Consider the following 23,432-nt stretch of genomic DNA (forward strand, 5'->3'; position numbering starts at 1 on the left):
GCACACTATCTTTCCTACACATCTGCTGACATTAAGCTGCATGTAACACACAGTCCTTCCGTACCCACTGAGTCTCCTTACTTGAAGGCCAATCTTGCCCTCTGCTTCAACGTAAAGAGATGGAAAAGGACAAAGGAAAAACAAATACCAAGAGTTTCCTTACCCACTTGGATTCAGAATGGGGAATTTGGCGAAACTTGCACATACATAACCCTTGCTGGAAGTCTGGAGAGCATCCTTTGCAGACCACAAATACATTCCCCTCCTGTAATTACCACAGCAGGTCCAGGGGTCCCAGGACAGAAGTCACAACTGCAGCCAGCAGTTGAATCAAGTATGTTGCAGTGTGACATAGAGAGCCCTCTCTGTTTATCCGGAGCTGCAGATTCAGAACACAAGTCCTGTGTTTCCAACATTCCCCCTGAAAGACGGGCTCCCATAGCAAGCAGAAGGGAGCCCAGGAGGTCAGGACTGAGAGTCAGGAGGATCCTCCCCATTCCTCCCACTGTAGCTGCTCCAGGAGGTTTCAGCTCTTTCATGTTCCATACCTGGAGCCATGTGCTGTTTGTGCAGTGACCTTTAATTCATGGCACCACAACGTTCAGCTAAAGAACAGCCAAAGGTTTGATAACATAGGTGTGCCTCCTCAGTAACAGCCTGTCTAAATAGACAGGGATTTATTTATTTTTTACCATAAATGACCTCTGTTTCAGTATCTTCCACAACAGGCAGGTTGACTGCCGTGGAGAGCACTGTGCTTGGACTGGCAGGAGTGCATTACTGAGTCTTTCGAGGCCACTCAGTGACCTCTACGAAGTACTATCATCCCTACCAGTTTCATAATCACTGCTATTTTATTGACTTTATATTCTTCAACTCTAAATTACATGACAGTTCACTTCTGCCTAGCTTAATTTGTTTCATAATTTGCCTTCTCCCACAGGTCTTGGTTGAACAGTTACCATTAGTCATAATGTCAGAAACTAACTTCTCTTGTCACAGAATGGTATTGCCCTGGTTATTTTTAGTTCCTGGGGACTGCTGCAGATCAGCAATAATCATCTGCTCTAAATTTATCCAAAAATGCTCAAAAGACACATGATGGGAGCTGGTAGTGTAGTCTAAGGATAGAACAGCAATTATTCCTAAGATTAGCTTGAAGTTTGCTGCTTCTCTTTCAAACCTGAAGTGGTTCTATTCCTGAAAGTTCATCTGCTTTCCTCAGCTACATTAGTTTGTCTGATGAGAGACGTTAACTCTTCCAATAAACTTCCCTTTCAAAACATAAAGCCACCAATGTTTTTCCAAGTAACAGGCATAACAAAAGTAGTTTAAATTAATGAATTATTTGTTTTAAAGTACTAAGATTATTTGCTTTTCTTACATGTAACACCTTCCTTCTCATTACCATCATGAGTACCTGCCCAGTGTGGGAAAAGCACTGAAGAGCTCTAGGGTTTTGATGACCATGTTCAGCTTCTAGTCTGAATCATGGAGCAGTGGTCCACAGATGCCATGGATTATGGAACCTCAGGCTGACATGGAGAATCTGAAGCAGTGTATGTAGAGTTACCTACAGCGTCAGTTACTAAAAAAGGGAATGGAGAAATTGGAAGAACAGATCACACTGTCCAGCCTACAGTATTCCAAGCTGAAGGGTCTCTCTCTCTCAGCTGGTATCAGACAGAGGAAGGCAAGCAACACACTCACTATGTGTGAAAGCAGAGCTTGTCATGACCTGGAGGCGAGGGGAAGGAGGAGGTTATCTCCCATTAATACTACTCTCTTGCTCAGGGCTGTGTGAGGGAGGAGCAGCCACGTGGCCGGGGCAGTGTAGCCTGGCTGTGTGGGTCTGATCCTGAGCAGTGACCACGCTGTCCCCCAGTGGCTGGGTGTTCTCGAGCCAGCCCTGACCCATCTGCTCGCTGCAGCACACTCTGTGTCTACCAGAGGCTGAGCACAGGGCAATGGCTCTCCTTCCCGGCACACCGGTAGGAGTTTTGGGTTGAAGGTGCCCACACACAGCAGCAATGCTCTGTTCAGACCACATGGACCTTGCAGAATGAAAACTTAGCAGAAAACAATTTCCCTAGGGACTGGCTGCATCTAGAAAGTTAAGTCAAGCCTCTCAAAAGGTGAACACCAGCATAAAGGGGGGTTTAGGACCAGAGAGGCTGAAAACAGACAAGACCTCTAACCTTAGAGCTTTCTCTGTCACAGCCTGCTGCAGCCCGACCTGCTGTCGAAGATACAGCCGTGCCAGTACTCGTACTGAGGGAGATTCGTTACAGACAGCAGATTTAGAGTGCCTGGTTTAAAGCCTATTAAAAGCAGTCCTTTTATGGACCTCTGTACTTCCAAACGAGCCCTTACCGTATGCCTCGGAACGGGTTGTTAAGTATACTGTGAATCTGGCCACAGGTACAGAGACATCCTGTGCTGGAAGTCAGGCTGTTGGTCACTAGCCAAATACAGCAAAAAAGCACATTCTACTGAAAATACCATTTCTGCTTTTCCAGGCTAAAAGGAAAGGGTCACAACACCTGTGTTAGTTTGAAATCAAAATGATGTCTCAACCCCTTCTGCTCTTGAAGGGGTTCAATATTCATATATTGAATATGAGCCTATTTTAATAGGATTTTAGAGCACAGAGGATTATCTCAGATCCATTATTATTAATGATGACTCCATTTACAAGCAGTGCAGCTATCAGGGAAACTAAAGGTGGAGCATTTGTGCTATGCAAATGTATTTAAACTGGAAAAAACAGCTAATGCAGTTTCTCTGTGATTTAGCCATATAATAATGCATCTTGATTTTCCAGGTATTCAACTGGTCAAAATTCATAAATGACATAATGTCAACTGTACAAATTAACGTTGAGAACACCGAGCATGTCATCGTGTACGATCCAGAATACCTTATCAAGCTGAAGTCTATTCTTAATAAATACACTCCCAGGTAGGTATGTTGGGTATTTTTGTAATTTGCATTCTATTTCTAATAAACTTTAAAAGCCTAAAAACATTACCATCTTATTCCTGTTGTTTTGTTAAACAGAGACCTTCAAAATTACATGACCTGGCGATTCGTAATGGATCTTGTCAACAGCCTCAGCCGTAACTACAAGGACACGAGGAATGCTTTTCGTAAGGTGCAGAAATGAATCTCTCTTTAAGTTGTAAAGATCACTTTTGTGAGCAGCAGAAGATAATTTTTCTTTGTGGTTGTAGTCTATAAAAAGCTAATTGTGAATTTTGCACACACAAGCTAGATGTGTTTGCTGAAGCTGCAGCTGGAGCGTACACATCGTTTACGTGATGTATGCGTGATAGCTGGGGTGGATTTGCAAAGCACTGTGCTGGTACTTGGTCTCCGTGGTTTTCTGCATCTAAATTAATCCTCATTTTGATAACAGAACAGTCCTATTTATTTGCAAATCATTACAGTTCTGACTGACTTGTTACAGACTTTTCTGTGTCTTCAACAACTTTGCAGGCTCCCAAAGCTGGGAGCTCTGGCTGGGTGGAAAACACAATCTTACCACTGCAGAAATTAATCTGCTGCTTAATCACAATGGCCCTGTCAGAGCTGGAGCTGCAGCACTGAGCCCTCTAACAGTGAGAGCTTTGTGTCAGGGTATTATTCCTCTTTAGCATCTCCCAGTCTTAGTTTTCTCCCCTCTACCTTTCAAGTTTTGAAAGGGTAAGGAATATTGTGACTGATTCTCATGTTTCCTCAGCCTGTGACGGGTGTTCCCGTTACAGGGTGAGTCCAGCTCACTGTCACATGCACATGGTCAGGCTCCTCTGAAACACATCTGCCAGTTGGTCACCATTCTCCTTCACCCTGTATGGGCCCAAATGTCACCAGCTCACCCCATGTTTGTGTTTCCCAGGCACTTTATGGCACAACATCTGAAACTGCAGTTTGGCGGCGGTGCGCCAACTACGTCAATGGCAACATGGAGAACGCGGTGGGACGGTTATATGTAGAGGAAGCATTTGCTGGAGAGAGTAAACACGTGGTAAGGCTTTTTGCAGATTTACCCTGTCACTTCCCTGCAGTTCTTTACACAGCTTTGATTCACTTTTTCTATACAGCAGGTTTGCTTTCTAAAAACCTCCCCTTCAGGTCGCTTGTCAGTCAGTGTACCACTGAGGAGTAATGAGAACATACGTGCTAGCAGAGTCCCTCCTTTACACCTAAGTACTTCTGCCTTGCCTGAGCCAGCCTGCTGTCCAAGCAGATGGCCGCAGTGTGAAGTAACACGTGAAATACGAAGGTTACATGTGCATGTGTGGAGGGAGAGAGGCATCTGCCTGCTCTGCCTGTTCTGTGAGCCAGCCCTGAGCCTAAAGCACTGCTGGCACAGTGGTGCCAACACACACACACAAGGAACAGCATTTCTGAAGTGACCCATCACTGCTTCGTCATTGAGACTGATGCTGGTTCACATCCAGCCAGTGTGGGGTGCAGGGACAACTGGTTATTTAGATTCAGTCACATGGAAAACAGCTGAAAATGAACCAGAGTTAAGCTGTACTTTCCTGCTGTCACCCCTACTGTAAGCCAGGCTTCAGTTCCACCATTTTTGTGGTCGACTTACACGTAATCACTTGATACACAGCAAACAACTGATGGGCAGGTCAGCGCTGTTGTCAACTGAACTGCATCACCTTGTGAGCTCAGGCCCATTCCCTTCCCTCTCAGGCCAGGCTAAAAGTACTACGTAACTCAGCTCTGTGTTTTGAGGGTGGCCCATAAACTAGTGCAGGAAAACCAAGTCTCTGATAAACAATGACTCTGGAAAAATCACTGGCTCATTTTACATGGATTTTTAACATACTGATGTTTTCTCCAAGGTTGAGGAAATGATTGCAGATATCCGTGATGTTTTCATTAAAACCTTAGATGAACTTACCTGGATGGATGAAGAAACCAAAAAGAAAGCAGAACAAAAAGTAAGTTAAACCTTAGCTGTTGGGAATGTTATTAGTGTATTTATATAAAAATCACTATGTTGAGCAGTATCAGCTGCCCCTGTTCTATATATACAGACCCACAGCTACCTGTGTTCATACAGGCAGAGCAGGTTGCAGACTTCCTACATCAGGTGGAGACTACATGGTAAGGGGGCTCTGTGGAGATAAGCACACACAGCAGGAGGAATCTATGTACAAGATTAAGACATCCCAGGCAAATCAGTGATTAAGGGGCTAGCTAATTAATAACTACCAGAAAGTCATACTGAAGAGAAGATGAAATGGTGATTTGACCAGCTGTTAGGAGCAATGGAGCTAAACCAGAACTGCATGCCATCAGCAAGCTCCCTTTAAAGGGAAGATGTAGCTTCAGGCAGTTCACGTATGGCTGGACTAACAGGGACCAGTTGCAGAGCGCCCTGAATTGGGAGTGAAGCAATTGGAAGTATGATTTATTACATCTCTAATTTTTATACTGTAAAGATAGCAACTCATCTTCAACTTATTACTAAAATTTAATTTTAAAACATGTAAAATATGAGTTTATTAATTGTAGAGCAGGACCAGGCATTTTCCTGCAGAATTTCATTGTAGAAAATGTTAGGAAAAAACCCATTTAAAATAACTATCCAAACATTACTGGCTTATTGAATGACTCCAGGCTGTAAAGTCTGCAGCAAGCTAGGACTGCAGCAGACAGCTAAGGCAGTCTGGCATCCAGTCAGCTCATCACAGTTCTGCTTTGATCAGGCAGCACAGACGTGGTTGGAGGAACCTGTGTGTACCTACACTCTGAGTGTTCTTTCCAGAGCTGCTCATGGTGGTCAGTTACAACCACACTGTAACCTCAAATCCACAATGGCAGTGTAAGTCAGGCTGAAAATCCTAAACAAATTCTGTACTGTGATCAGACACAGTATTTGTCCACAGTCTGGGAAATACTTCCACCATTGTGAACAATTTATTTGACCAAATGAGATGCAAACTGGCTGAGAAGTTAGGATCAGCCCCCTCCCCCCAACCACTGTGTGTGCTGCTTGTCATGTTCTCTCATTTGTGGGAGTAGCCTACATCAGAAAGTAATTTGTATAGATAATGTGATTTTACTGCTAAATTTATTAAGACTTATTAGGAAGAATTGCTAAAGACTCTTCTGGGTTTTGGGTTTTTTAATCACTCCTGACAGTGCCAGCAACTACAAATCAGTACTGGGGCTGTCAAAAGATGCTGAGTAAGGTGTGGGTTAAAAAACTTTGTTCAGCACTTACAGTTGTTAAAACCTGGGAACAGAGAAGTAAATTATTTCCCTCCAGTGTAGATGTGGAAGCTAGTTAGGAAATACAGATGTAGCCCCAAACTCGGTCGAACAGTACAGATTCCTGGAAACCTGTAAGTGTGTTTTCCTGTAGTGTGCTGAAGTGAAAAACCTTCCAGGTCTGAATTTGATCGTTATTTTAGATGCTGTAAAATATGCCAGACATTTCAGGAGATGTTACTGTATCTTGGACCTGCCTTAGCAGCACAGTTGAAGTATGTTTGGCTGCCTTGTGCACGTTTCTGTGTTTTCTTCCAACAGAAGGGACAGGACGTACTTTCTAGAATTTTCCGCTGTCAGAATGAACCATAAACTTTACAGCACTTCCAATGGATAAAAAATGTAAACAAGCACTAGATACAATTAACACCCTGGGTGTTCTGCAGTTGCTTCCATAGTGCATTTCTTAGGCAATTTATGACTGATGGAAGTCTGGATTTGCTATGGATATCCAATTATCTCGTCCCTAGGCAACAGCAATTAGAGAGAGGATTGGTTATCCAGATGAGATTGTGACTGATGACAATAAGCTGAACAGCGAGTATGAGGAGGTAAGTACCCAGAGTAGGTCATACAAGTAGAAAAGGGTCTTAGGAGAAAAACCCTCTGTAGCCAAGCTGAAGCACATGCCTCTGCATGGAGTAACTCAGCCTTGCACGCAGCTGCACAGGTATTACTATGGCTGTTTTAAGGCCGGTGTAGTACAGCTGATCCATCACAGATAGCAGTACATATTTGGTGGCATTCCTGAGGAATGTATGAATTCTGGAGTACCTGTGCTGGAATGAAACATGGAGCCCATGGTGCACACTCCAGGATTTCCACATCTGCCACAGACTGACGTAACGCTGGTTGAAATGGATGCAACTCCACACAGCTCAGTAACTCTGCCTATTTACTCCTGGCTTGGAACTGGTCCCTGAAGCATGACATGGGACTACACATGTCATTTAAACCACACCTGAGCCTCTTCACTGCACAATGTCACCTCGGTCTTCTCCTCCCTCGGAGGTTCACTGATACGAGTAACTCCATCACTGTATTTAGTACACACATGTTTATGTTCCAGCAGAGTATGTCTGAGAAGTCACAGTTTTAATTTTGAAAAACACAGCTATAAACACAAAGTATGCTTTTTAAAAGACCATTTGAGCCTTATTTATGTGTTCTTTCTAAGGTGGAATTGCAGCTTACCAGGCTGGTAGCTGCTGGTTTCAAGCGGGCAACTCCCAGAGGTTAGGGTCAAACCCAACAAATGCTGAATTCCACTCAAAATACATAAAAAGAGGGAATAAAGATCTCTGGAAAAAATTATACAGCTTATAAGATATATCCAGCTACAAGATCAGCTCTGTGATGTCGCAGAGCACTGCAAATCAAGGTCTCCAAAAGTACTCCTAAAAATACGCTGTGTAGCTCATCACACTTAACCCGAAGACTTCACAGATCCACGTGTCCTTTAGTGCAAATCACTACAACCACCACTAAGTATTTTTCTGTCTTTCTTTCTAGCTGAACTACAGAGAAGAAGAATACTTTGAAAACATTATTCAAAATTTAGTATTCACGCAGAAGAAAAGGTTGAAAAAGCTTAGAGAGAAGGTGGACAAAGAGGAGTAAGTATTTAAAAACACCATGTGCAGTATTCCCGGTTTCCACAAGAGGAGGTACTTGGAGGGTAATAATAATTAAATGAGGATGAGCAGGAATGTACCTCAGCAGTGAATTAAAGTATTCCTGTAGAATGTGGCTGCACCAGAAGGCTGACACAGCACATTCCCTAGCTGTGCCGGCTGCTCCTCTGTCGCAGCTCCGACCCACTGGGAAGGTGCTTTAAGCCAGCCAGAGAGCTGACTGTGGTCATCACAGCCATGCTAACTTTGCAGTCACCTAAGGGCTGCAGAGCTGGATTGATCTTGAGGAGAAGACAGGAGTTCCAGCTTTGTACAGGCCAAGAAAGAAAAGACTGAGGGCAGGTCTCATTGCTGTCTTCAGCTACCTCATGGGAGGTGATGTAGAGAAGCCTGACTTCTTGGAGATGGACAGTGTGAGGAGATGGGAAGAGACACATAGTGGAACGTGGGCAATTTTGACTAGATACCAGAATTAGGAAAAACTTTTCACCATGTGTGTGGCCAGAAAAAAACACAGAGAGGTTGTGAGAGCTCTGTATTTCCATCCTCAGAGATCCCTCCTTCCAAATCGTGACTGAACAAGCATCTAAGCAACCTTAACCTTCAGATGGGGCTGATTACAGCAGTCTCTAATGCAGTACTCCTCATATGCTGGTATTTGAGGTAGCTGGATGTATGACACAGGAATGGTTTTAATAAGTCTTTAAAAATCCCCAAATGTTTAGATACCATTTTAAGCTCAGGTTCTTTGAGAGTTTCCTCAGTGGGAAATGCTGGTACAGTATGAGTGGAAACAAACCCAAAAACTAAGTAGCACTGTTCATCAGTTTGAGTAACAAAGGGAAAGGGCTGTTAAACTGATAAAGCGATTGGAGTGTCTGACATCAGGTGAGAAGCTGAGCACATTGGGGTGCTGGACTCGACAATCTCCAGAAGTACCTTCCAACCTCAATTATTCCACAAGTCTGTCCTAGTATCTAGGTTTGTTCCAGGAATCATTAACTCTGCCACCAAAAGCTGAAATTCTAACACTGATTCTTCTCTTGTTACCAGGTGGATAAGTGGAGCTGCTGTTGTCAATGCTTTTTATTCAGCAAGCAGAAACCAGATAGGTAAGGTTTACCTGCTTACTAACTGGGGACAGGTTCGATGGCCTACTTATTTTTAAGTTACAGATGTACATGTATGTAACAATATTACTCCTTTATTTATGAAAGCCTCCAAAGAAAGTATTTGGTGGAGATGTTACTTTGATTGCCAGGGATGAAACTGACACTTCTTAACTTGTGACACAGTCCCACTTCTTTTATGAAAGCAAGCATTAAAGCAAGGTGAAAAAATACCAGGTGTTCACTTCCACTGGGCTCTTACAACAGTGGTGTCAAAAATAATGTTGCTATTCTGCAAGACTGCCACTACCAGCAGGCCTTCCAATGGCACCAGAGTAATCAGCAGCTGTATTTTGGGCCTGAATATACTTTATTCCATGGCAAAAAGCACTAAGCCAAATGGACACAGTTTCCTTCCAGTTTTTAAGGGTATGTTTAATGCAGCAGATTAGAGCACCCTGGATCACCTAAGTCCTGATTCTGCCAGCACAGGTCCTAAGGGATAGCATCAGGTTTATCACAGAAGAACTCAACAAACTAAGCCAAGCTTCCCAAAAGGATTTCTCCACTGAAGAACTGAAGATTATGCAGTCCTACCTCCTACTTGTCACCTGTGTCTTTGCAATAGCTTGCTCTTTAGAATCAGAGAGCACTGCTTGGAGCACAGCAGGGCTGCAGCACTGGCACCTCAACATCACGCAGGCCAGGATGAGGAGGCCTGGAGGGCATGGAGAGAACTCCAGTCAGAAACAGGACAAGAGAATAGAGCCCACCGCCAGTGGTGCTGTTTGCCCAGGGATTCAGCAGCTGTAATACTCACCTATTTTTAGGTTTCACGTCCCAGTCAAAACTTTGGTGGTATTTGCCAAGGTTCATGAACTTCTCCCGTTAACCCAGACTGTCCTGGCTGTGCTGAGGGTTCTAAAGGTACGGCATGAGGTAACCACTGTGCAATCCAGGATGGGTTTCTTAGTGACAGAGCTGTGCCTCCTGAACCCACCAGCGCTGCGTGGTTACGGTGGGAAAGCGAAGCAAGTGTTCAGCGCATTACTGAGCCTTTAGCACAAAAATCTGCTCAGGGGCCTTTGTTTAAAATAGCTTGTGCAGTAAGTTGCAGAAAAGGAATCATGATTTGGGAGACTGAAGCTGGTGACTGGCAGTTAATATGAGCCATAAATTCTTACCTCATCCTTTAGCTATGGCATGCCACAGGATAATTAAAGCAGCCTGATCTTTAGAGCGATGTCTGAATTAGCTAGTAGTATGCTTTTAAAACAAAAATCCCTCTAAAGAGGAGTCCTGTGCATGATGTGTAGGAAACTGAGAGCTCTCTTACTACATTTTAGTATGGTCAGCTCTTCACTGCTCCATCAGCAGCACTGATCATCTGGAAGCCACTGAACCTCAGAGAAACAAGCCGAGCTGCTGGTAGCAAGGTAGCCCTCCAGCTGCTCCTCCAGGTACCCACCTTTGACCCACAGGCAAGTGGGAGCTTCCCTGTGCTGCTGATGGGACACCATGCCCACAGCCAGTCCTGGCAGAGGCATTCCTGCTCTCAGGATGCAGCATGTTCGCTTGTGTCCAGGGCCACCCAGATACTGAGGGAAATACTTCATGCCTTATGCTGCCTTGGATAGTCACAAAGCTGAGAAATACAGTCTGCGCCTCAGCTCCCAAAGGAGCTGCACTTCCCTCTTCTTTCACCCTCTACTCCAGCAGGGTCCTGCTCTGTGAGGAATGCCTGTCTGCTTAAGCCCTGTAGCAGAAGGATGCTGTACTCTGTAGAAGTCACAGATGAAGCTGTTTTCAGAAGGGTGGAGTGAAAGAACAAGAATAAATCTATGCATCCCGACATCTTACTCCAAAAATGACTGAGGTGACAGGGTGTTAATCTAACTGCCCTCAAAGTCCTGGGCAGGGAAGAGGTTTTGAGGCAAAGACAGGCTGAGCTCTAGGTAAGTTCAGGTTGCTGAGCACCAGGACTGGTGATAGTTCTGTGTAAACACCTTGCTCACAGGAGTGTCCAGAAAACCCAGTGTTCTGACACCGTGCATACCAGTGATCACTGGTCTGCTGGTCATCACAACAGCCCATCACACAGTACAGCATCTACACTTGCTCAATACTGAGCACAACATCACACCATGGCTGTCACTGTGCCACTGGCAGCTGTTTCACAGGACAACAGAAATAGTTTCTTGTCTAACCTGTTATTTTTCCATTTCCCCATGGCTCTTTCTTCTCTTGAAAGAAACTGCTTCAACTGTCCTGGATTTATGCTGATTTCTTTCTTGCACTGTATGAAAACCGTCCCCTAATTCCTCTTCTTTGTTGGGGTTTGTAAAGTTGCACACATCTCATTCACTGTGAGAATGAATGCTTCCTATTGCTGCAGCATGGAAAAAGCCTGCAGGAGGTACAAAGTGGAAGCAAATATTTCCTAGAATTCTGTATTTATAAAAATACCACAACTGCCACGTTTCCTTTTTACTAACTTGCTTCTTAGAAGCCTAGAAAAAAGAGCACAGAAGTGGGTGAAAAGAACCACTTTGTTCCAGTTCTTCCATTGCCAGCTTGGCCCATTTCTACTGTTTCTAGAGGGAGTTACTGATATTTTCAGTGGAAGAACTAATTCTTCTCTCTGAGATTGTTTTATCATTGCCCCCACCACAAATCAATTAATTGTTCATGGGGAAACACCCTTTTCATATATTGAGATTCATTTAATAATGGTGCAGGAGTCTGAGAAGCTACCTGCTCCAAGTGGGAAAAGCAAACCCCTTTCTTGCAAAGTAAAATAGTAACAAAGTAAAAGCAGATGAGGATTTTGCAAGTGTCTGAAGAAGGGAGTGCTGCTGACTTGTTCTGACTGTCCTATAGCCACTACCAGGTGTCAGGTCACTTGGTGCTGCTGGTAGGTCTGAGGGAGCAGCATGACTTGGTTAAAGGCCTGTGAAGGGGTCTGTTCACACTGTGCACACAGGACAATGTGGCAGTGCTCTAACTGTGTTGTGGGGTGGTGTTTTTGCAGTCTTCCCTGCAGGCATTTTGCAGCCCCCGTTCTTCAGCGCATCCCAGCCCAGGTCTCTGAACTATGGGGGCATCGGCATGGTCATCGGTCATGAAATCACCCACGGTTTTGATGACAACGGTAAGGCACTGAGATTCCAGTTACAAACCTAACAATGCACAGAGTGTTTCACATGCTTTAGTGCTTCATCATTCCAAAGAGCTGGCAAAACCAAGATGAACTTTCCACATATAAGACCAGAGCTGGATTTTTGGGGCTTTACAGTATTGCTAACCACGATTCCCACAGCCACTCCTGCAGCTGCAAGGCTGCACCAGCAGCCCAGGATGGCAGCCTGTGGCACACAAGGGCTTTTAATATAGTTGCTGGTTACTTGTTTTTCCCAAAGGCTGCATCAAAACCTATCCTCAACTGTGCGTAACTGTGACCAGGGTGTGTCACTGTGCTGGCAGAGGGGGGAACTCAAAGGTCAGGCTACCAGACGTGCAGTGTGAGCAATCCAGCAAGGAGCTGCAGGTCTGAACCATACCAGGGGCCCTGAGAGGGCCTCAGTCCCACCTTCTGGTTCAGTCTGACTGCTCTGATTTTTCTTCCCCGCTGCAATACAGCCTTCTTAGCAAGACCAGACCAACACAACAAAACAAGCAGCATCTGTAAGACTGCCTCATCACAGCAGATTTTTTAGAGTGATTATATTTACTTACTACTCTTCTTATTGCATCAAACCCCTCTTTTCTTGGATACATAATTCTGTTTAATATCATTACAGGCAGAAACTTTAATGAGAATGGAGACCTCGTAGACTGGTGGACTGAAGAATCAGCACGCAATTTTAAGGAGCTATCCCAGTGCATCGTGTACCAGTATGGAAACTTCTCATGGGACCTGGCAGGTGGACAGCACGTATGTCTCATTCATTTGTAACTACCACTGGTATTTTTCATGAGGAAGTACAAAATCTTGTGTCCTAAACATGCAAACTCTCATTGACACAAGTGTTCTCTTGGCTTATTGCTAACACTGTCACCCCTACACCAAAGGAGAAAAGCAAAAGAGATTCCTGAAGGTAGTGGAAAAGACTCCACACCTACACTGAGTGTCCTGCAAGAGGCAGGGTTTGTGTTCCAAACCAGTGGCAGTCTGAAAAGCCACCTTTGCCCTAGAAGCCTAGAGCCCTCAAAGGCCCTTTTCTAGTTCCACAGGGGAGCAGTTTGAGCCCCATTTCCCAAGCTTGATGCACAAATAATGTATATCCCTATTAAAACAAACTCTGGCTGCTGCTTTCCTTCACTGAGAAGTTTCTTACAGCTGGACTACAGAGTTAAAGGTCTGAGCAGAACCAGGGCACAGTAGGAGAGGAAAAGATGACAGGCAGATGTAGGAGAGGCTGGCACTCTAAATGTGACTGACTGCCTTTGGGGCATTCTGCACGGTTAAAATTACTCAGATTCAGGGCACTGCCTGAGGCTGACAGCCCTAATTTCATGGGAACAGCTGGCAGGACTGGCCCTGCTCTGGATGCAGACACCATCGCTGCTCCATTAACTCACAGAAGCAGGAGAAAGTGCTAAGTACTCATGCCCTTCTGAGACCAGTCCTGTTCCCATTAAACACAACCTGTAAAACGACCACAGGAAGGAGACAGCCCTGGGTAGGTAACACTGCACATCACCACGGGTCGCTCCAGGGGTGACCCAACCTGCACTGCCTGTAGCACACAACCAGCTTCAACACCCAGCGCCGTTTAACTGTCTGCACAGTGCTCCCAGACTGGCAGCACGTACTCTGCATCCTCTGTTGGGACTCAGAGAAATGCCAGTAAAACTAGAGAGGAATATTCCAACTGACTCTTCTGCCATTTTCCCACACATTACAATTAACCTAATGATGATTCTGGGTCTTGCAGCCTTGAACATCATAGCCTGGTACCATGGGGCTTGAAAATAGAATTTTTTAAAACTAAAATGACAGGTTGTTCATTACCAAAGCTTCATCATCAGTAGTGATACTTCAGTGACTGACAAATACTGTACCAGTTCAATAGATATCTTCTACGTATATTGCTACCAAAGAGCTACCTAACTCGCCTAATACACACAAAAATACTTCCTAGCAGATTCATTGCTCTGTTAACTGATCATTTCAGCTATTTAGAGTTTGGATTTTATCTTGTTTTGTGGACTGTACAGGCAGGTTCTGCCCAGTTCCTCTAGTTGGAACCAGAGGGTTAAAGATGAGGAGGGAATGAAACAAAGAGTAAGCCCCAGAAGATCTGAGTGAAAGACAGGAGAGCCTAGAAAGCTGCCTGCAGGGGAAGGAGGAGGGTTAGGGACAGCAAGAGGAAGCAAAGACTTGTCAGAGATGTTAAATTTTTGGCAGAACTTTGGATTTTGAGGGAATTTTTGCCTTTAAGTAGTGAGAAACATGTATGGTTTGGCATCACGGGTCCTGGGTAAGCTCTTTTTAGAAAACTACTTTTCTATTTTACAGCTGAGTGGAATCAACACACTAGGAGAGAACATCGCTGATAACGGGGGTGTTAGACAAGCATACAAGGTAAGCAGCATCCCTTTTTGTGGTTTACCTGGAGGCATCACATTAATTCCAGAGCCTTTGAAGAAGAAAAACTGCTTTTGTGTTAGGGACACCTAGTCCACCCCCCTCCTAGCAGGCAGAATCAACCATTTCTGTATCATTCAAACATACCCTGAGAGAAGTGCTGCGAGCTCCCTGCTGCAGCTGGGGTGCCACCACGGCTTTGCTTTCAGCAGTGGACAGACACAACCCGTCCCTTTCTCTTCTGTGACCTTTTATGTGTTTGAGGACTGCTACATGCCTGAAGGCCCAGACGTCTCTTCTTTAGACTAAACAAACCCAATTCTTGCAATCTTTCTCATAGGTCATGTTTGCCAGACCTCTGCTCGTTCTTGCTGCTTTCTTCTGGACTCTTTCCAGTTGGTCCACATCTTTCTTGAAGTGCAGTGCCCAAAACGGGACAAGTGCTTGAGCCGAGACCTGGCCAGTGCCAAGTAGAGCAGAAGGATTACTGTGTGCATCTTATAGGAGTCACTCTTGTTTATACATCCCAGTAGGACACTTGCCTGTTCTGCAGTACTGTGGCACTGTTGCCTCTTGTTCAGCTTGTTACCTTCTAAAACTTCAGGGGCCGTTTCAGTAGACATTAACCACTCATTGCTCAGCGTTCACTCGTGCAGCTGATTGGCTTTAGTGGTGTGGTGCCTGGGCACTTCAAACACGTCTCCTATTTGCCAGCATCCATCCATCCATCAGTAATTAAACACCAACAAGCTTTATGCCCTGTGTCTCTCAAGTCTACTGCAGAGAAGATGAGGGAAGATGAATAAATAGGGGAGGAGTGAATCCTCCAGTCACATCTTGATCGTCCTGGAGATCATTTGTGCCTCCTTTAGCAGTGGCAGGCTGGGGTGTCCAGCCCAGTCCCTTAGCCAGGGATCCACACACAGGGAATGCCCAGCTCCCACAAGGCACTTGAGCTGTGCTCCTTCTGGGAGTGGGCCTTCGGAAGCAGCATGCTTTTCTGTGTGGATCTTCACCACACGCAGCACATCACAAGGGTACCTGGTGGTAATGCCTCACCCACAGAACCTGCAGGAGACAGAGCTGCTGCGAGTGAGTCTCCCAGAGGCAGCTCTGGGGCTGGCTTAGCACAGAGCTTGCAGACACCTCCCTACACAGAGTGTCTCACAGCCATTTCTGTTACAGAACATGCTGGGCTTTTAACAGAACCGCCTTGCTTTATGCAGTCACTAATTAACATGTGAGAGGCTTTGCTAGGTAGATCTAGTGTCTAACGAACTTTAATGCATTAATTATGATTAAGCTTGCTGAAGCACAGTATGCTGTAGCTGCTGTATTTCAAAACAGAGTTGTCTTTCTTTGCATACTTAATTTCTTCCCCTGTACCAAGGTGCACAGGTATGCAGAGACCTCATTATCTGGCTGTACCCATCTCACTGAAATTATTCCACAAGCCTTGATGTTTTGCTACAATAAATTGGTTTCTTTAAGCCTGTTTCACTTACCCTTTATTCCAATATACTTCAGGCAGCTTCACTGAATCTGGTGTACAGCTGCACTGCAGGGCCTGTTCAGTGAGAAACCCAGCTCAGTTCAGTCAGGCCGCTGGTGTCACCACGCTGAGAAACAGCCCTGTCATCGGCTGCTTAAAGGCAGCACATGCTGGGATGGGTGGCCAAGGCAGTCTGTGATTAATTATGTCAGAGACCCCCTGTTCCTCCTTGCTGTCTGGGCTGGAAGGTGTAACATTTCTACTCAATTCATTCCACAGGCCTATGAAAACTTTGTGAAAAAGCACGGGAAAGAAAAACTCCTTCCTGGCCTTGAAATGAACCACAAGCAGCTGTTCTTCCTGAACTTTGCCCAGGTACCTGCACTTCTTGACTGAAGTCTTTGAAATCCACTTGATGTTACAGTTTAATAGTAACTCAGAAACACCAGGCTGACCCTCAGGTTAACTGAGAGCTGTCAGACTTGCTGAGCTGAGAAGTGATCACTGCAGAGTAGTGAAAAATAAGTCATTAGGTAATTTTTTACCTTCCCTAAATAAATTCAGCCACAAGTAAGTCTGGTAGATGGTTTCTTCTGCCCAGATGCCTTTGAGGACAACAGTACACTTCTTTGAAAAAACAAATGTACCTTTCTTTTTCCCCCTCTATGTTTTAACGTGAAGTTATTCTCACAACATTTGAAGTATTTCATAGTGAAACGACAGCAGGGCTCTTCCGGCACAATCTTGCTAATAAATGCTTCTCTCTGTTACATGTGCAGGTATGGTGTGGAACATACAGACCAGAATATGCTGTCAACTCCATCAAAACGGACGTGCACAGCCCAGGCAAATTCAGGTCAGCATGTGTAGTGATCTTCAGCACAGCTCCGAGGTGAAACGCTCCTTTTCACTATGGAATTCAGAGCGCTCTGCAGCAAAGGCTGAGATCAGGTGTATGTGCATATACAGGCACAGCACACTGAAGATGGAGGAGAGGGAAGGATACAGTGTCCCTCTAGACCTCCCAGCCCAGGCACAGCTTTGTGCAGTTGGGAACAGGCACAGCCCTTCCCAGGAAGCTCCACAGGTAGAATAAGGCTTCGGGGCTGCTGTCCTCACCCTCGAGGCAATACAACTTCATCCTGTCCACACTAGTGAGCAGCTCTGAATAGTTGTCATCCCAGGACACAAACACCATCACCTGACTGTTACCGAACAGTGATGATTGTTACAGCCGAGTCCCAGTGGTAGTGTCCAGAATCCAGTGCTCTTCTGGGAGTCCCTGGCTCCCATGATGGCTCTCACAATAGCTCCTGGTAGGGTTCTTGTAAAGAACAAAGGCTGTGGATGGACTTCTGTCCTCTGCTGAAACCACAGGTAATGTCTCCAGGTAACCTGTGGAGTACAAGCATTTTATGCTTGCAAGCATGGAGGAGAATTCACCTCCTCTTAAACAGTGTTGCTGACATGAGAGCAAGCTTACCTTCTGTGGGTAGCCTCTGCTGTCCTTAGAAGGAGGAGGAACTCCTTTGCCACCAGCAGCTAAAGGTATCCTGGCTGCAACACAGATTTGTATTCTCTGCCCTGTGCACTCAGGCAGCCTTCCCAGGAGAGGGGGGCTCGGAGTCAGTAGAGGCAAGCAGGAAACTCAGCTGCCTGGGGGAAGCCTTTGGGCCAGACCAGGATCTTTTGAACATAAGGCAGAGCATCCTGGTCACCAGTAGTGCAACAGCAGCTTTGCTCTACTAAATCTGTCTGGTCAGAAGCCATGAGATCAAGTAGTAATGGAGACATCACAACATCCCTGTGAGCTTTGACAGGCTGTGCTGTCTCCAGCATTCACTGCACAACAGCTGATCTCTCCCTGATACAATCTGGTGCATTAATTCCAGGATCTTTGTTTCAGCAGCTTTTCACTAAAGAATTATTTTGTTTATCCCCCACACTGAAATATTTAGTGAAAGCAGTGACTGTTCCTTCAGTTGCTGCTTGACTGGCATTTCCCCGTGGGTGGTTCCTGTAGTATCTGCCATCTCTCCTGGAGGCAGTTAATGCACCAAGTCCTGGAACCAGCTGAATTTGGTCACAGTGCTAATTGGTGAGAGTCACGGGTCCTTTGAAGCTCACTACTTCAGCATCTTTGGGCACTGGCATTTGTGTGCATCTTGGATCTGTTACACTGTGCATGGTGCAGGTTTCACATGGGTATGAAAGGCTGTATAAACTTTATGTGGAATTACACGAGTACTGCTGGGGAGCTACACTAATGTTTTGAGAGTGCAAAGTGATTTTCAGGATGAGGCATCCCTAAGAGGTCTCCAACAGGAAGCATCTCAGCACGAGACATACCCACAAAATGACATGGTATTAAAATGTCACAACAGCTCCCAATGTGCCCTTCTTTTAGTATTTGGGGCAGGGTGTGGGTGTGGGTTGGTCAGTCAAACACATGCTACACTGACTGCAGCCCGTCTGTCCTTCCAGGTAGGACAGTGTATGCGTAGAACAACTAACTAGTTGAAGGTATGTTAGTTGCATAGAACAGTTACAGTTCATGGGCTCAGAGCTCTGAGCACTGCACAGGTACAGCCTTCTGCCCACTAGAAAAATCAGAAGTTAGCAAGATGCCTTAGGTCAGGCAATCATCAAAGGCGAGTGAAAGACAATCTGTATTGGAGTGTCAACAGGCAGAGTTAAAGCAAAGTGAGTAACAGATACAGGTCAAGCCCTGCCTACGTGCCACCCCCTGCACTGCTGGGCACGAGTAAGCGAAGCAGGGTTCTCACCCACAGCTGGTGTATCTGTTAATAACATATGTCAGTAAGAAGGGGTTTTTACCCCCAAAATACTCCTTGCTCCCTTTCCCTCAAAACCCCTTTTTAGCAGCTGTGGTCCTTAAAGCAGTGAAGCGCTGCTCAACCTCAGCAACATACAACTTCTGGGATCCTCCCTGCATGCTGCCCTGGCTCCTGAGGCCACTTAGCAAAGTGAGACTAGACAGTGGAACTGCTGCACATGTCAACCGCTGAGCCTCACCTCAACTTCCGTGGACACTTCCAGGGTCTGCTGAAGCTAATGATCAAGGGTATTCAGAGACTAGTCACAAATTACTTCAAACAGAACTGAAACAATTCTCAGTGAAAACTAATGACAAGCACTAAATCTGTTCCTGGTGAAATAACAGGATGTTTTGTGAGAGCCAGAAGTGAGGGAGGGAAGGTCTGTTCTGGGGAGAGGGAGAAGATACAGCCCCAACTTGAGGTGAAACAGAAGCGATAGAGTTCAGAAATAGGGGTGCATCCCCCGGTATTTTGAGGTGACACAAAAAAAGAAGTTACAAAATGGGGATCATCTTGTTTGTTTTAAGCAAAGGCAACACTTAACGAGATGCTGTTTTGTTTTAAAGGGTCATAGGATCACTGCAAAACTCTCCAGAGTTTTCTGAAGCCTTTTCATGCTCCAAGTCAAACTACATGGATCCTGCGAAGAAGTGCCGAGTCTGGTGACAGAACTGCAAACCTTGGGGAGCTTTCCAGACAAAGAGAATCCTGAACTAATTCTGAGGAGGGAAGAGAATGGAGGGAAGGAGGCTGGAGGAGTCACTGGAATTCTCAGTAAATGGGCAAAATAAGAGAGTGACACATCAAGCCATCCAATGAAGGACTAATACCAACACAGCAATTAGCTGCTCTGGCTGATGGGCTGCTTTTCCTCTCACTGACCCTGTAGAATCTAAATCACGTGGCAGCGTACAGTAACATTTCACTTGTAGTTAGTCCTGTTCCCCACTGGCCAGGGCTTTTAGGTTGTTCTTGTTTGGTTTTTAACGTGGGAGTGTAATAGGACCTCTCCCACTGGTCACTGGATGCATCTTTCTGACCTAGCAGAGGAAGGAAATACTAACAACAGAGCTTTAGACATCCTAACACGATAATGAGACAAGAGCTTCTATCCCAAGTGTCAGACTTTGTACCCTCTGCTGTTACAAATCTGTTCTACCAAATGTTTTCATTTTTACTTGAAACCATTTATACAAGAGGAGTCCAAAGACCTGCTGTAATCAAGTAACTTCCTACCAATTACTCCCGTGTGTATTCTCTGAAGTCACATGTACCAGGGTTTATTTACTGCTTTCCAGCCAAACTGAGATTGTAGGTAATTTATTAATTTTTGAACATACAATCTGTAGGATTGGGATCAAAGACCCTTTCACAGTTTTCTAAGCTTTTTCTTGCTTTCTCTAAAGTTGGTCTTTTTTAAAGTTTCTAGTAATGTATAAATCATAGTTTTTATATTGAAATCTGAGCTACACTTTTGACTTGAAGTATTGTAATAGATTTTATCAGTGGCTGCGTAGAACTGGGAAGTTTGAGTAGAGCATGGTATCAGGCAGTGAGACAGGGTCTCCAGGACAGAGCTCTCCAGCAGAGCTCACCAACAGGCACATTTCCAGGCTGGCTTCCTCAGTGGTCAGGGTCCGATCCCACCCGTAATTTGTACATGTTCTGATCGACATCAGTCCTCACATCAGTGAAGCTGTGCAGCTGATTGCAAAAACGGAGCTTTAAGTAAGAAGGTAACAGGCTTTAAATCTGCACTGATACATATTAAACATCCTCATGCAGATTGCAAAGGAACTTAGTGCTTTGTATACCAAAGCAAACAGATTTCCAGGAGTACCAGATACCTCGGATGGCTGCTACAATAGGTACATTTGAAAACCTATGTTCCTCTGAGCTTTCCGAGTTTGTCATCTGATAAAAACATTTTGATAATAAACTGAAATTATGAGTCAAACGCCACGTGTGTTCTCTGTGTGACATCCAAAGCACATCTCTCTGCAGGTGAATTCCTGCACTCGCTCTGAGCACCACGCTCCAGCATCTGGAACATGGGATGCAGGCAGAATTCAAATGACTTTGTTCTAGGCAAAAGCAGATGTCGGGAGGTTATTCAGTATCCAAGGAAATCACACCAAAATTGCCAAAATTGACAGGGAAGCAGAGAGCCACAAACAGCAGGAGTTAGAGAAAAGCAGTACAAAAAGTTACATTAACTGAGCTTTTAGTTCTCTGGGCCCCTTTCTTCACTCCTCTCCGTGTGCGTGTCATACAACTTCTCACACTCTTAATCATTAACCTGGTACATCCAAGCCCATGGAACATGTACCATTATCCTCAGGTAGACAGGGAGCACCCATCAAGGACAGACAAGACATTGAGAAGGTAACTAACTAAAACACTGGATCACTAAATGCAGAATAAATAGTATTAAATTTAACAGTCAATCAATCCAGAATCCCTGACACCGAATAGTAGATCAAATATACTGCTTGTAACAAGTAAGCCAGTACAGGTGGATGCCTGCTCTATCAGCAAGCTTTTCTGACCACCCCCAGGTGCCCTTTGCCTCTAGGCAGGCAAAGAACTAGAAGGGAGTATTTAGTGCTGGTGAATTCCTCTGTTCAGTGGTGGGCACACCACACAGTGAGGGGCTTTTCACTGCTGAGTGACCTAGGCACACACATCAGTAGCTGCATCTTATCTTGTGCTAGCTCCTGATGGAGCAGGGGAGGTGAATTCCTGTACTACCAAGGACATGCCCATTTCTTTCCCTGTCACAGCAAGAAATAAAGCTTCCCTTGTGGAAAGTATCCAGCAGCGCTCTGGCCAGAGCAGCAACAGCTTCTCTTTAAGGAAACAAAACATAGACACATTTGACAGCTGGCTTTAGGCATCAGAGCCAGCTTTTACATTTATGAATTACCAGAGTTTCTTCCCCAAACCCCCATTTCATTACCCCCCATCTATTTCAGTGCAGACATCCAGCTGTGACAGTGAGCTGGAGTGTGGGAAGTGTGTGAAATATAAACCAAGCGTAATGCATGTGACCAGAAGAAAGGCAGTCGCTGCTGGCCACACAAAGGCCAGGAATACCCTCCTCTCAGTGCATGGAATCATGAAATCAACTGAACAAAGATCTAGAAAACTTACAAACACCCCATGATTTGACAGCAGTGCATGATAAAGGTTCAAAGAGAAATGACCTGGTCACTGTGAATTGTCAAACTCTGTGCAAGAGTCAGGTTTCCACGTGCCCATGCATCTACATCGCTTCCCAAACCATCCCCTGACAGATGCCTTCCTGCCCACAGCTGTATGAGCTACACTGACCACAGGCTCAAGCCTGGAGGTGCAAACGTGGCTGCTGATTTCCTTATTTCCCCTCTGGAATAGGTGGGAAAATAGCCAGCAGCAAGGCAGTCTCACAGTTAAAGCAGCTGAATCAGAACAATGCTGGTAGCTGTGACTGCTGTAACAGTCCCCAGCAGGAAAGGCCAACACACCAGAGCCCAGAGAAAACCAATCATCTGCAGTATGAATCTGAATCTCAGTGTCTCCTGGGATGGATCCCAGGGCCACCACATCATACACCCCCTCCCAGCAGTGTAGTCTTCTCCAGAAGTCACTTGGCACATCAGCCAAGGGCAGGGAAATCTTGTATCAGCACTGAGCAGAGAACTGAAGCATAAGACACGTCCTAGAAACCAAACCTTAACCAGCAGCAGTTAGGACTGCCTCACTCACACAAAGTAAGATTCAGGGCTCTGCAAAAGTAGCAGCACTGATCAGCCCAAAGTGAGATACCAGACATTAACCAAGAAGTGATGATCAGAATACACCTTTCATCACAGCTTGCAAACTAATTAGTGCCAGTGAGGACCTTCCTTCCCAGAGTGTTAATGTCAGGGAAGTATTTATAGAAATGCCACAGAAAGTATTTACTGAAGGCCTGAAAAGCAACAGAGAAGGGGGAGGACATGGCCCTCAGTGCAGTATCCACATTTCACTGCTGCTTCAGTTCCACATCTGAACACCCCAACAGATTTCACAGTAGGGAAATAAGCACCAAGACTGAGATGCAGCAGGATCCAACAGGCAATCAGCTGTGTTTGTTTGTATTTCCCAGGGAAAAAACCTCTTGGTTTTACCTCAGAAAAAATTACTAACAATTCCCAGGGTCACTGTCAGCTTCTGTAAAAACCCAGGAGTCAGTCACTACAGTTTTGCAGACATCTGTGGGTTGCTCCAGGTCCCTGACCTGGACTCCCCACAGCAGCAGGCTGACAAAATTTAGGGACTATGTAAAATACACATAAACACTGACATTGGCCACTTACCTGACAGTGCATTAAGGAACAGCTACCAAACACTAAACACAGCATTCACTAAATTCATGTAAGCAGAGCCACAGCACTGTGATTCACAGTCAGACAGCTCCTCTGCTGCTACCTGGGGCCACACTGG

General features: G+C 45.2%; 1 protein-coding gene across 2 annotated transcripts in view; it reads left to right on the forward strand.

The window, feature by feature from the left end:
- MME (membrane metalloendopeptidase) overlaps positions 1-20,910 on the forward strand; it is a gene marked incomplete at its 5' end in the record, with an annotated part of 37,334 nt that extends 16,424 nt beyond the window's left edge. The window contains 13 exons of one of the 2 annotated variants that reach the window (XM_084267132.1): positions 2,825-2,961; positions 3,061-3,154; positions 3,899-4,027; positions 4,866-4,964; positions 6,771-6,851; positions 7,813-7,916; positions 8,988-9,046; positions 12,075-12,194; positions 12,844-12,977; positions 14,565-14,630; positions 16,405-16,500; positions 16,905-16,981; positions 19,532-20,910. In XM_084267132.1, coding sequence (XP_084123258.1) covers positions 2,825-2,961; positions 3,061-3,154; positions 3,899-4,027; positions 4,866-4,964; positions 6,771-6,851; positions 7,813-7,916; positions 8,988-9,046; positions 12,075-12,194; positions 12,844-12,977; positions 14,565-14,630; positions 16,405-16,500; positions 16,905-16,981; positions 19,532-19,631 — 1,296 coding nt within the window. In that variant the 3' untranslated portion in view covers positions 19,632-20,910. The remainder of the gene's footprint in view (positions 1-2,824; positions 2,962-3,060; positions 3,155-3,898; positions 4,028-4,865; positions 4,965-6,770; positions 6,852-7,812; positions 7,917-8,987; positions 9,047-12,074; positions 12,195-12,843; positions 12,978-14,564; positions 14,631-16,404; positions 16,501-16,904; positions 16,982-19,531) is intronic. The other variant, XM_084267133.1, reaches the window with a different exon arrangement.
- Between the last annotated feature and the right edge of the window lie 2,522 nt (positions 20,911-23,432).

The sequence above is a fragment of the Gallinula chloropus genome, assembly GCF_964237585.1.
Source record: "Gallinula chloropus genome assembly, chromosome: 8".
NCBI classification, from domain to species: domain Eukaryota; kingdom Metazoa; phylum Chordata; class Aves; order Gruiformes; family Rallidae; genus Gallinula; species Gallinula chloropus.